We start from the raw sequence: 13,680 nt of genomic DNA, 5'->3' as shown, positions 1-13,680 counted from the left end.
CATCACCTCAAAATCTCAATCCTTGGCACACCATATTTGGAAGCTGAAAGCTCGCGAGTGCGGATTATGAAAAGTCGGTCATCTGACATTCAGATTGAAAGAATCTGGTCAGCTGTCGCTGGATGCAGAATGCGGAGATCAACGCTCTCATTGTGTCGAAGAAGGTAGTGACAGGGAAAATTAGGCTCCAGATTCCACCGATATTTTTGTGTGTAAAAATGTGCGCGGGGCGGGCGGGTGTTCTAGCTAGCACGTATATATAGGGTTACATGACTGCGCGCCGCCCAGTCGTTCGTACACGCTTCATCCAGCGCCACGTCGCTCGCTGTGAACGATACAAACATTTAATATTTTCTCAAATTCTTAGTTGGTTTAAGAGACATTTTAAAGGACTAAAAGCTTAGTGTTTTCCAAGGATTATCTTGTGTGTTGTTATACCTGTCCTAACCTCTCGCGCCGGCGTGCAGTCGACCTGTGGCTGTACCCGGGTCGCCATTCGGCTCTTCATATCAGGTGAGTTTTCATTCATAATGTTTTTGTTACTGAATTATCACTGAACATCCATTTACATTATATGGGCGGAAAATTCCCTTTATCATAGATAATGATTTTGTTCGCTTTAAAGGGTTGATTATCGAAAAATAAAGATGCTTTTTCCATTACATCATAATTGAGTTAATACAATTTTCCAATAGCTTTGTGTACGAGTATGTTCGTATATTTTTGAGAATAAATGAATACGATTAGATAATGATTAATTATTTCTTTGAATTAGAGGTAAGAAAAGTACAATTACTAGGATTTGTTTGATGTTCTGAGGGATAAATAGTGCTCTTAAATAGTCGTTGACAAATTTAACAAATTAATATTATTATGAATTATGAAACTCCGTGTATTTTATTTATTTAGAATCTTTATCGTTATGAATGTAAACAATTTTTAAATGAAAACACGTGTCTTTTAAATAACATATTGCAGCATATGTTGCCTATGTTACACAAATGTAAATGTTTGTGCCACTTAAGTTTCATAACATATTTTTACTTTGTTACGTTTTTGGTGTTTACGATCGCAAAATCAGTTTCGGACTAGCTTTTAATAACAACGTTTACTTCGACCTAACGCTACGGATTAAGTAACTGTACCATATGGAATTATTTACACATTCCAATGAATGTTTCACGTATTTTCTTCACGTTATTGTATAATAAATGCATGCAGTCCTTATGTATATAAATACAGCATGCATTATAAAGTTGGATATTTAATTGGTGCCTGTCTTCATAAACCTTAAACGAAAACAAGTTAACTTACATAACACGTACAATCGTAAATTTATTTATATGATTATTAAACACAGATCCGTTTCAGTAAGAAACACAATCACTAATAAGATTTAGTTTATGTAAATGTAAATAACTAAAATGGCAAAGACAGAACAGTTTATTACCATTTTTTTCTTTTGTTTTTAATACGTTTTTTTTTTTTTTTGTAAGTTGATAAGTTTCTTGTTTTTTCATACCTCGTTTGGAGTGTTTTTTTACAACCGACAGACAAGATTGACACCATAAATTTGTACTCAGGTACCAGGACAACATAACAATGGAGGAGATCAACAATTATTTCAAACATATTCATAGTATTTATAGGTTGCGTTGACAAGATTTATCAATAGAAAAAAATATATTATGTTCGAATTTCGAACACCAACCGAACTCATTGTTAAACACCTCAGACACTGTAAACCTAATCTCTTCATGCAAGTACCCGAGACACCAAAATAAATAGACGCGTTTAATCGAAGCTTTAAGGATTTATTACCGACACGAAGTTGATTCAACATTTTAGCTCGTTGAGTTTATTGTACAAGACAGTGTGTTTATTACATTAACGGCTACTTAATTTTGGCTGTGTTTTATGTTAAACCATCAATTTGAGTGAAAGGTATTTTTAAATACAATACTATGAACATAGATTAGTAAAGATTACTCACTCGAACAAGAAAATGTACCCAGTTTTGAGAATTGAAATAGTTGCGTAAAAAAGTTTTGTCACCTCTCCGTGCTAAAATATCCCTAAAATATTTGAAATAATTATTTATTTATTATGTAAATTACGCAGTATTAGTTATTTATTCGTAAATTTTCTCTAAAAATGTTTTTATTTGTCAAGAATTCAAAAAAAGAACTTACGATAATAAGCTGTTTGTGGCTTTTCAATTTCAAGGCGGCGAAGTATCTTTACTAATCTATGACTATAAATATGAGAAATGTTAAAATGCGTAAAAACGTAAAATGAGGATGATTATTAATACGCATTTCGATCCCTCACATTCGAAAATTGGGTATACGAATATTGTCATCTTATAATTAATGAAGTTATATCGACATGCGTTTAAAAATCTTGCATTTTAACAGCAAAAGCAAACATAGCAAAAATGCTGGTCAGCATGATTATCTATTGTCTAAATTATTTTCATTCGCCCTAAGAAATAAACCATGACCAATGCCCATTGATTGTTTCATGATGGCATTGATGATATTCTAACGTAATATAACACAATAATTACTAACTAAACTGCGAATAAAGACCTGCCACTTTGAAAAACACTGAAATTTGTATTGATCGTGTTAAAACAAAACTTGGCAAGCGCTCAGCTACTGTTAATTCTAAAACTTATCCACGCCATTATTTTCGCAAATACGATACAGATGTTATATACATCATGCAGTATGAATAAAATAGTCACGCTTACGCATAAACCCTTTATTATACAACGTATAACGAAATCTGGTTATTTTCCATAACCCGATGGCTCTGGAAAATTTGGGAATCGAGGCGACTTTTATAAACATTCATTATCTGCTCAAAGTTTCCGAACGCGATCTCGTAACTGTCGCCGAGCCAAGCAAAACAATGCCGCCGAAAGTATTCAACTTTTAATTGGTAAGTTACGTAAAGGATTTTATGAAAACACCACTGGATGTATATCTATAGGAATGGCCATCAGGTTCAAAGTTTAATTTACTGGTACAGAGGTTGACTGTAAAATCTCTATTATTTGCAACGTTCATTTAGGTACGTTGAATCTTTTTAAAACAATGCGAAATATTTTAATATAAATAGTATAAAATTTATATCAATTATAAATAATGCGTTAGAAACAACTTAGGTTTAATAAAAGTATTTTAACAGCTCTTTAGGATTTTTTAAAGAAATGTTTTGACAGTGATATTCGCAAAAGTTCGTAACTATTAGTAAATAAATATTAGAAAATAATTTCCACGCTTTAACGTACAAATTTCGCAAAAGAACCTAATTACACATCCGTATAGACTTTGGCCTAGACCCCTCTCATCTCACTCTAAAAGGAGATTCATGCCCAGCAACAGGACAAGGGATTAACAACATGAAAATTACTCGTTTATATTACAGAGTATAAATTGCTGACTCAAAAATAACGATTTTTATACCGCTTTGTACGTCGTTGCACTAACTGTGTGAAGGACAAGGGGTGACTAAACTTTCTGACAGCACATCGATCTGTCATAACCTACTTGCATCCATCGATCCACCAAAAAAATATTTGCACTTCATCCGGGCTATTTTTAACTTCTAAATCCGATCACTCATCATTCTACATTTTTGTAAAACACACATCCCTGTTTTCGACCAATTAATCTCATTACACAGTTTTCATTAACTCGTGAGTATGTGGGTGCAATCGCGGAACTAAATCTTAACTACTTCCCCCTAAAATGATTGATCTTAGGAATAATATTTCAGTAACAATCATAGATTAGTAAAGATTACTCACTCCTAACAAGAAAATGTACCCAATTTTGAGAATTGAAATAGTTGCGTAAAAAGTTTTGCCACGACTCCGTGCTAAAATGTCCCTAAAATATTTGAAATAATTATTTATTTATTACGTAAATTACGTAATTATTACGTAAATTAGTTATTTATTCGTAAATTTTCTCTAAAAATGTTATTTGTCAAGGACTCAAAAAAATAACTTACTAAAGTAACCCGTTTGTGGCTTCATTCAATTTCAAGGCGGCGAAGTGTCTTTACTAATCTATGGTAACAATGCAATAAAATATTTTTATGGAGGTGATCTGATGATCCTAATGTTGGCCAGAGTAATGTCTCGAGTAAGTAAGATTTTTGGCGTATTAATGCTCGTTGTATTTATCACGATGTCATAAACAAAAACTTAAATAGTTTGTTATATCTAAATGATGAAGCAGAGGGAAAAGTAGTCATTGTCGCTTATGAACATTTGCAACACCAGAATCGCCAATGCATCGCTGGCTTAAACAAAAACAAAAGCCTAAAAAAACAAATATTATTTACCTCTTCTTGTTTGTTACGACGCGTAACTAATTTTGACCTTACCATTGATCAAAGCTTTAATGAAAGGCTCGTAAATTGTAAACAGGACCATATCGGTTATTTCGCACAGGATCAAAGTAACTCAAAACATGTTTTTCGAGTTTAACCTTCGTCAAGTAGTAATACCGCGACGCTGTATATGCAGTACATTTTATTATATACTCGTAACTCGCAATAGCTTTAATGATTTACGACGGAAATATTCCCACGCCGATGGGAAATTTTCAATCAATTTCCCACGTAAACATATTCCCTACAGCGCTATCGTGATGACTTATACGCAATTAATAGTTTATTAAAATATATTAACAATATTGTGCACGTGTGGGAGGTGTTTCATCGCAAAACAAATTATTCAGTGAAGCATCAGGTCATTTCTAAGATGAATGCTAAGACACATTTCCAAGATATTTTCTGCATTTCGGAGACAATTCTGTATGATCATTAATTATTAGTAAAGATCCATGTATATACTGTTAGCAGCGAATTTATGAACAATTTATTAAGTATACAGCAAACAATATATATATGTCAGAAACAACTTGCCTAATAAATGCTTTAAAAGTTAACAGACCTTTTTATAATTTGTTTCTCTGTATAAAAATATATAATTATGGATAATATTTGTTACTGCACATATCATAATTAATGTAGTAACGCTGACTAACCAATTATTCCGAAAATCCGAAGATTCATATTATTGCAAGGATTATATAATTTTGCATGCTAAAAAATAATACATTGTATGTGCTATAAAAGAAATTGTCGAACAATTTAAGAGACAAACCTTGTTCCAATTGTAGGACCCGAAATTAATTATTTTCGTTGTTTAGGCGAAGGATTTCACGGGACACATAATAATATTCTCTTCGTACCCAACATAATACACGTGACAATCCTCATTAGCCTAATTTTACACACGAGTTAACCTTACATGTGTCGGCCAAAACATTATGCATCTTTCATAACTGGGTTAAATCGTTTTGTTAGGATAACTCGGTCAAGATCACCATAAACCACCTGTATCGATTTGTTTTTTTTCGGTCGAATAAAAGCGCTACATGACCTTTGCAATATTTTTCGCATTTTATAAGAAGTAGTAAATAACATATAGTCCGCTTGGTGGTAAGGAGTAGCGGCCCGTGGATGTCTGTTAACTGCACAACAGAACAGTGGAACCTGAAACCGATCACAAATGGGCTGCTACTTCCGAAGACTAATATGATCTCCAGTTGGACTAATAAGTCTATCAGCATCCATACCTTTTTACCAAAAAGATAAAACATGATCACACTAGAAAAAGGTGTGGCGGTGTACTCCCCAGTGGAAATAATGTATCTAGTTTTAAATAAAAAATACATATTCCACCGTTTTAAAACTAACAACAAAACATTGAACGGTTTGTTAAACCTGCCATGTCACGTCGTGTTGGTTCTCACCGTGTTTACATTTACCTATAATTTAAGACTAATTTAAAAATAGGCGGCCACGGTAACATTGAACCTTCTTTCAGTGTACAAGTTTCGTAAGATTAAACACGTAAATTACATGGATAAGATATTGGGTCAAGTATGCCACAGGGTCAGTCATTTGAAAGTAGGTAATAATTTAAACAAATTGTACGTCCAAATTAAAATTGAAGTACAAGACAGGTGTGAGGATACAAGCCAAGTGTCGTGTTAACGTATGTTGTCAATACATATCGCTTCACAGATGTACGCTTTTGTTATTATTTATCGAGTAACGGATGTATTGAAATAGATATAATTACAGTTTTTACAGTTGTTACAGAAATTACGCACATACTTAAATATGTGCATAATTTGCGAGGTTAAAAGCTTTTTTGGGCGTTGAAGTGCCTTACACCTGTAACTCTACATAAAATAGCTTTAAATAAGGGTTATTTCGACGAAAACACACCTTAAACATATAAGCGTCATTTTGAAGATTAGAAGCTTTTATGAGCATTAATGTACTGTACCTAACTACTCTTATAATTCAAGAACTGTCTAAATTAAATAGCTTAGAGCGAGATCTTTTCGCACAGCTAAAATTAAGTTTATTTTGACGGAAATATACACACCTTAAACATATGAGCATAATTTTGTAGATTAAAAACTTTTCTGAGCATTGAAGTACCTTATTATTCTTATAATTCAAGAAATGTCTACATAAAATACGTTTAGAGCGAGAGCTTTTCGAACGGCTAAAGTTAGGATTATTTCGACAAAAATTTAGACACCTTAAATATGTATATACGCATAATATGGGAGATAAAATGCTCTTCTAGGCACTAAAACACATTGCCATCCTTGTGATTTCCACACAAAATACCGTTAGCGCGCAAACTCGCTAGAACCACGATGTATCACGACCGTAATCACTGTATCTAGGCATAACATAATCGATGTCGATTTGCCCATGACATTGAACGTTGCAACAGGAAGTAGTGTAAAACGCAGGCGCTGCCGCCCGGTACTGCGCAGAGCCTAGGCAGCTACAAAATGGGGCGGGGGTCACGCAATTGATAGTCGAGACCTGACAGGTATCGAACAGTCGAGTGCATTAAGGACCGTGATTTATGTGTAATGGAGATTTGATTTGAATTATGACGCAACATGTTCGAAGTTCCACTATATGCAGATCGGAAGCAGTGTTCGTTCCTAGTGTTTAAAATGCTTAATAACAATGAATAAATTGTGCGTGAGATGTTATTTACGTATTTTAACTACGTTGATAATGTGTAAGAGTAGTGGTTTGATCAGTAGTGCGCTTTTTAAACTTTTGAGTTAATATGATTTTGTAGTGCATATATTGTATGTAAGTGAATGTTGTTGTGATTTTTATTTACGTATTCGCTGTGTGGGCGGGAGGGTGTTGTCCTTGCTTTTCGACATTTTTCGATTTCTATCTTCGTTGGCAGTGTAAACGGATTGAAAATACAAATACATTTTATCTTAAAATTGACACGTCGATTTGAACTTTACATAGCCTTGGGCTCAACGACCAGGCTCTACGATTCTGTTAACCTCGCAATTCAAAATCAGTGTTCAGAATTTTTGAAATGTTATAAATTTAATTTTAATTTTACACTTACAAGTTAAAGGTTAAACTTGATATTTTTATGAACTATGTTAGTATATTTTTGCTTATGTAATTGATAAAACTGTGTCAAAATGCATTTACGCTAATAACATAAATATACTCATCATTTACATATCTTTCTGATGCTGAATTGAACCTGAACAAGCAATCCATTATAATTCTACTATGAGTACAGTATTCAAACATTTATATTTCTTTCTTTGTAATTCCTAACAGTAACCAATTACAAATCCTAAACAGTTGTTCTCACGTTCAAAGCTAAATTCCAGAACACCAGTAATGAGTGCGACTATTCGGTTATAAATACTCTTTTATAACATCGGTAACAATGTTTTAACCTACATACGGCTTACGCGGAATATGCCTACAATAAATCGCTAGCAATCAATAAATAAAAATTCAATCTGTATTGTTACTATGTCGCATCATCGCTACACCTTTTTGAGGTGTTTAACCACCGCCACACCTTTTTCTACCTAATAACAGCAGTGTTAAGCACGGATGTGATCAGGTTTGAAAGGTGTGGTAAGGAAGACATACTTATCCGAGGCTTTTCAACCAAGTCCTAAAGAGTAGCAACGCAAAGCCGAGCTCAGATAGTACACTAATCCTATCTACGGTTATTCATACTCGTATGTCCGTGGGCCGCAATTTGCCACTTACCACTAGATTCTGTCCGTCTGCTAATTTTGTAATATAAAATAACAATAACAAACAAAATAATTAGCCTTGAATCATTGTCATTGACTGTTTAATACTTCAAGGTCTCCACAGCCTTGATGGCATGGGAATTGAACAATTAATTCAGGGAATTTCGCCCAAGGACTCCATTAATAAACACGAGTAATCTTCCATTACGTAAAATTAACTTCGGTAAGTATACTGTTAACTAGGAATTATGTTTGTAAAATATTATCACTTGTTGACTCAAGGGTGCTTCGTCATAGACATATTATGAAAGAGGATTAATATTTACTTGTCTATTTTAATTTAAAAATGTTAAATTTATCTATTAGCAAGAAACCTGACGGTAATGTAGAGTTCATATGTTTTTCCACTCAAACAAAATTTGATAATTCTTAATGAAATCAAACTATTGACTATACGAACAGTTTATGTAATAACTTATTTTACATAGGGCAGCAAGTAACGAGAAATATAGAGTTTTGAACTTTTTTAGCATATACCTACCTACTTATCATGTCGTATTGTCGTCATAGAAACGCTATTTTTGCAAACAAAAACTAAATAATAAATGAGTATACACCATTAATAATTAATAATCATTTGCTAAGGCGGCAAAGGAAAATCCTGATAAAATATAAAATCTTGAGAGTTCTTTAAAAAATCTCAAAGTTGTGAATTAACAGGACAGACTATCGACTAAACCTCTTACTGAGAGATGACGACCCCAGCAGTGGAACGGTAACGAATTGGTGACAAATACAGCATACAGTCCACTTGGTAAGTGGTTACTGCCGCCTATGGACATCTGTAATCAACCCCATATAGGATAAGATATTCCTACCTGAGGTCGGCCACAGATGCGCCGCTACCCCTGATGATTAAGCTGGAACGTCTCGGAAAAGTATGTCTACCTTACCACACCCTTCAAACCAGAACACAGCAGTATTTAACACTGCTGTTATGAGGCAGAAATGAGGCAAATGAGGCGGAGGTGTGTCATAATGAATTTAATAGAATAAATAAAAGATCTACAAACTAGATGAGCTCTACCTGATTGCATTTGCATGTCATTACACTTGCCATTTTAATGTTTGTACTCCGCCCACAGATGTAGAGTTTAGGGAATCATTAACACCCACACTAACCCAACAATGTTTCACTTATGTAACAGACACCTACTTATCTTACCTCTACCCACCTTTGGATTAATCTTTCTGTATGAACTTAGAAAATATAAGACTTTCATTTCAGCGAGAATAATTATTCAAAAAATGTTGGTGGAATGTCGTTTTTCATCTTCAAACGAATTTCTTTGGTAGGTACTTACATACTTAATGCAAAATAATTCGTCACAATTTGATCACGTCATTGCAGAATAGTAAGTTCAAATAACTTTGGAAAATCAAACCGTTTTTGCGTAATGGTTTTCCATTTTAGTTTTGTTTTCCATTTTAGTCACCAGTGTTTATCGGGCTCTTGTGTAGGCGTGAGTTGTGTCTGTAACAGATTGTGTTGATTATGGTCTGCGGTTAATTGCGTATATATATATCACCATAAGCACATTTTCTTGCATAATTACTTGTTTATATAAATGACATAACCCTTTTTATATATTTAAAACCTAGCGACATCATCGTCTTCGGACATTTGCAATTATCAATAAGTACACGTCGCGGACTTTTGAGGAGAGCTTTTTTGTGCCTTTTTTGAAAAGCCCTATGTCATGGCGCCTCATTTGTCAGCTTCTTTTCTTTTCTTTGGTGACTATTGACGATTTTAAGTATTAACTTTTTTCTTTGGAAATTCATGTTTTGCTTGTAGTAAATTTTGATCACTGGACAACATTATACAAACATAGCTTATACGTTTAATAAAATATAGAAAACTAACAGCGCATAACAGTTGAATAAATAACTTTCCCGGTACATCGCGAAGAAAGTACTCAACAAATATTTCTAAGGATTGTCGTGCATGTGTAGTATGGCTCGAGAGGGCTGAAAATAGAAGTGGCCGGCGCGTGCCGTGTCTTGTTAGAAAGTTGAGAGACATTCCAAACACACCGTGCTTATGTCAGTTTTGTTGCTTATCTTTATTTACGGAAGGAAATGTTTGCAATCTGCAAATATTATGTTAATAGATAAAATATTTCACGCATTTTATTCCCTTATCTGTGGCATCGTAAACAGATGAATACAGTATGTGTTCAGTTTATATTTCGCAGTTTATTTTGATTTACTTTTTTTCGTTTGAAGATACGTAAAAAAGCGTTTATCCTAATAGAAAAAGATGATGCTGGATTGGTTTAAATTTAAAATTTAAATTTTCTTGTTTATTACCATTTTGTTGTTTCGCTTAGAAATTATTGAACCTTGAAACACAGTTTTTACGTTTATCTTAAAATAATTTAAGTACAGATACGCAGCGGAAACATTTTTTGGCAGCGTTCAGGTTCGACTGGACCGATCCTATTTTTATTTGGCGCCAAACGTAAATAAAGCGTGACATTTTCCGCCAAATTTATTGCTATTGAAAACGACACTGGCCGCGTGGTGCAACACGCGAATTCGCAAATCGTCGCACGTTGCCAAAACACTCAGGAGGCACCGGTACGTACCACGTGGTCAGATGATAGATTTGTTACCCATACCCACATTTATTAGTCGTTTATTAAAAAAAATACGAAACGTGATATTTCTGTCTCAAAAATATAAAAATCACTTAGACAAAAAATATACAGACTCTCGAATAAATCTTTGTATTATACCTAACAATTTTAAGTGGTGTACAAAAATATGCAAATACTACGCTGACATATATATCCAAATTGCTAGATAATTTCAGGAAAAAGCGGAATTTCGGATAAATAGTTACCTTATTTACTGTATTAAAATCTAACAAGCGCTCAAAGTCTATAAGTGTAAACTGTGCTTATATTTTTTTTTCTTTACGTTGTGGCCTCAGATTACAGCTACATGTGTATTCGCCTTATAATGTCGGCTCAAGGAAGAGTTGCAAAGAAACTCGTACAAACAATACAAAGGATACAAAAGATACAATATTGGCCAGCCCAACAACAAAAGCGCTATGTAGAAACGTAAATTTTGACAGAGGTTTAATCTTCCCTTGACGACATTCATCAGAACAGAGCCTGTTCGAGTTTTACTTACATCATATAGTAGGTAGTGATGCTCTACTTTTTTCGGGAATACGTAATGATACGAATAACACTAAAAGTTAATTAAATTATATGAAGAACCTTTAGTGTAATTAAAACATTAAAACTTACATTCGATACTTAACACGTATAGCAGGCTCATCTGCAATATCATATGCAACTGCCAGTTATTATATTGGTACATACTACACAAATTATAACTAAGGAAAACATCGTGAGGAAACCTGCATACCAGAGAGACTTATATTAAAAAAAATCTCAAAGGTATGTGAAGTCTACCAATACACACTTGGCCAGCGCGGTGGACTATGGCCTAATCCTTCACATTCTGAGAGGAGACCCGTGCCCAGCAGTGGGACAATAATGGGTTGATGATGATACTACACAAATACACATTACATTCATACAGGTACAAATTCATATGATACCTGATACATTTTGCCACGGAAGCTTTACTACAAAGGGAAACGGAAGCTGCAGAATTAATTATAACACAAAGCGGTATAGCCGGAGAATAGTGATTCATAGCCATTGCATTGTTTTCTGGTGTCGTATTCGTTATTCAATGTCTAGGTTATTCAACCGCTGAGTGAGGGATGACGCACATCGATCCTATGTTGTAAATATTAGGCATTCCTTGGAATATTATCATTGTGATATTTTAAGAATCTAATCTGAAAATATACTGCATACCATTAAGTACGATCGTACGAAAAACTTTAATTATAGACTGGTTGAAGATCTTTAACTACAAACTCTATCAATAACTATATTTAAACGCTTGTTATTATTATCGCAAGGTAATTAATGGAAGTTGAATCTGATACTTTGTAACATATTATCCTGGAACTTTGTCCCTTTCGCAATTAATGCAAAGTTCATTTACATAAATAGTACATTTCTCTCTCTAATTTTATTTCTTAAGTCGGTCCATGACTATCCCACTACTGAGCACGGCCATAGTCCACACCGCTGGCCAAGTGATGCCTAGTATTCTAGGCATCACTTCTCCAACGGTGTGGCCAGCCTAAGTTATTACTTAGGCTTAGGCTTAGCCGTTGACGCATTTTATACTTTTTTAAACTGTCAGACGTGAAGGTTTCCTCGCAATGTTTTACTCCACCATTTAAGCAAGTGATAATCGATTTTTAATACATACATATTTTTGTAACATCACTGGGGCCTGAGATTCGTACATCGAGTACATTGATAAGGAGGCAAGGATTAAAATTACCGCTTCACTGCTTAATAGCTATCTATTACCCGCTATACATTTTCAGTTACGATTCTATTCATAGTGTTGTTAAGTAGGAAGTGTTCAACATGTCACTATATCTGGTATCTAGTTTGTGCCTAGAATGCTGACGTACGCCTCCGTCAATTTTGTCTGAGACACGGCGGACGTCATCCAAGGAGAAACGGACTAATGAATGAAATTCAAGCAAGATTGCCAACTGAGGACCAAACGACTAGCCACTTACAAAATTTAATACTTGGAACTGATTCAAGATAACCGAATTCTTGTCTACCCGATTTATATTAATTATGAAAATTCCGCAACTTTTATTTGAGTTCCCAAAATGTTATTAATCAACTGCATACCGTATAATTGTGTTCTTTTGATATTAGTTTATTTATCGTATCTGCTAAGTCAATTAAAAAATGCATTTATAAAGCCGTGGGCGGAACGACTTCAAAATAAGACTGTAAAATGTTTACGATTTCTGTACAATATTTAATAATGTTACACGTATATTTAAGGAGATACAGTATGTTTTTTTTATAATATAGGAGTATCTAACAGACGAATATGCAGTCCACCTGATGTTAAATGGCTACTGCTGCCCATAGATATCTTTAATCAACCCCCGATAGGATTAGATTCCTATATAGTCGGCCTATGCGCCGCCACTCCTATGGATTAAGCTGGAATGCCACGGAAAAGTCTATCTCCCTTCAAACCAGAACACAGCAGCGCTTAACACTACTTAAATCGGTGTGGCGGTGTTGCCGCCGGAGCCGAACCACAAACCTTCAAAATTACACGTATGCACGTAAATTGAAGTAAATACAGTACGATAAGATACTTATGTTATTTATATTGTTTCAGACGTGCGCAAGTTTCCGCTATCATGAGGGACGAGCGTGCCAGCCCGCCGCGCGTACGCATTGCCGTCATTGGCAGCTCCAGAGTTGGCAAATCTGGTAAGCTTGCCGTTGTCAACACCTCGATTCATACGTACCCTTCATTCTGCTTATCATTCGTACGTCCATAGACCTTTTCTCTCAGTTTTTCACGTCATTGTAACATGTTT

At 34.5% G+C, this 13,680-nt stretch overlaps 1 protein-coding gene across 2 annotated transcripts in view; it reads left to right on the top strand.

Moving 5' to 3' along the window:
- The first annotated feature begins 296 nt into the window (after nucleotides 1-296).
- The window catches only part of LOC140748298 (ras-related and estrogen-regulated growth inhibitor-like protein), a 28,510-nt gene continuing 15,126 nt past the window's right edge, over nucleotides 297-13,680 (top strand). The window contains exons 1-2 of one of the 2 annotated variants that reach the window (XM_073081099.1): nucleotides 297-513; nucleotides 13,476-13,570. In XM_073081099.1, coding sequence (XP_072937200.1) covers nucleotides 13,498-13,570 — 73 coding nt within the window. In that variant the 5' untranslated portion in view covers nucleotides 297-513; nucleotides 13,476-13,497. Of the gene's footprint in view, nucleotides 514-6,927; nucleotides 7,098-13,475; nucleotides 13,571-13,680 lie in introns of those variants that run through there. The other variant, XM_073081098.1, reaches the window with a different exon arrangement.

This window comes from Epargyreus clarus, unplaced genomic scaffold (assembly GCF_041222505.1).
Source record: "Epargyreus clarus isolate Ecla_fem2 unplaced genomic scaffold, WU_Ecla_fem_2.2 ptg000015l, whole genome shotgun sequence".
Lineage (NCBI taxonomy): Eukaryota > Metazoa > Arthropoda > Insecta > Lepidoptera > Hesperiidae > Epargyreus > Epargyreus clarus.
The sequence above is the reverse complement of the archived record's forward strand: the minus strand, read 5'-3'. Positions and strand labels throughout refer to the sequence as shown.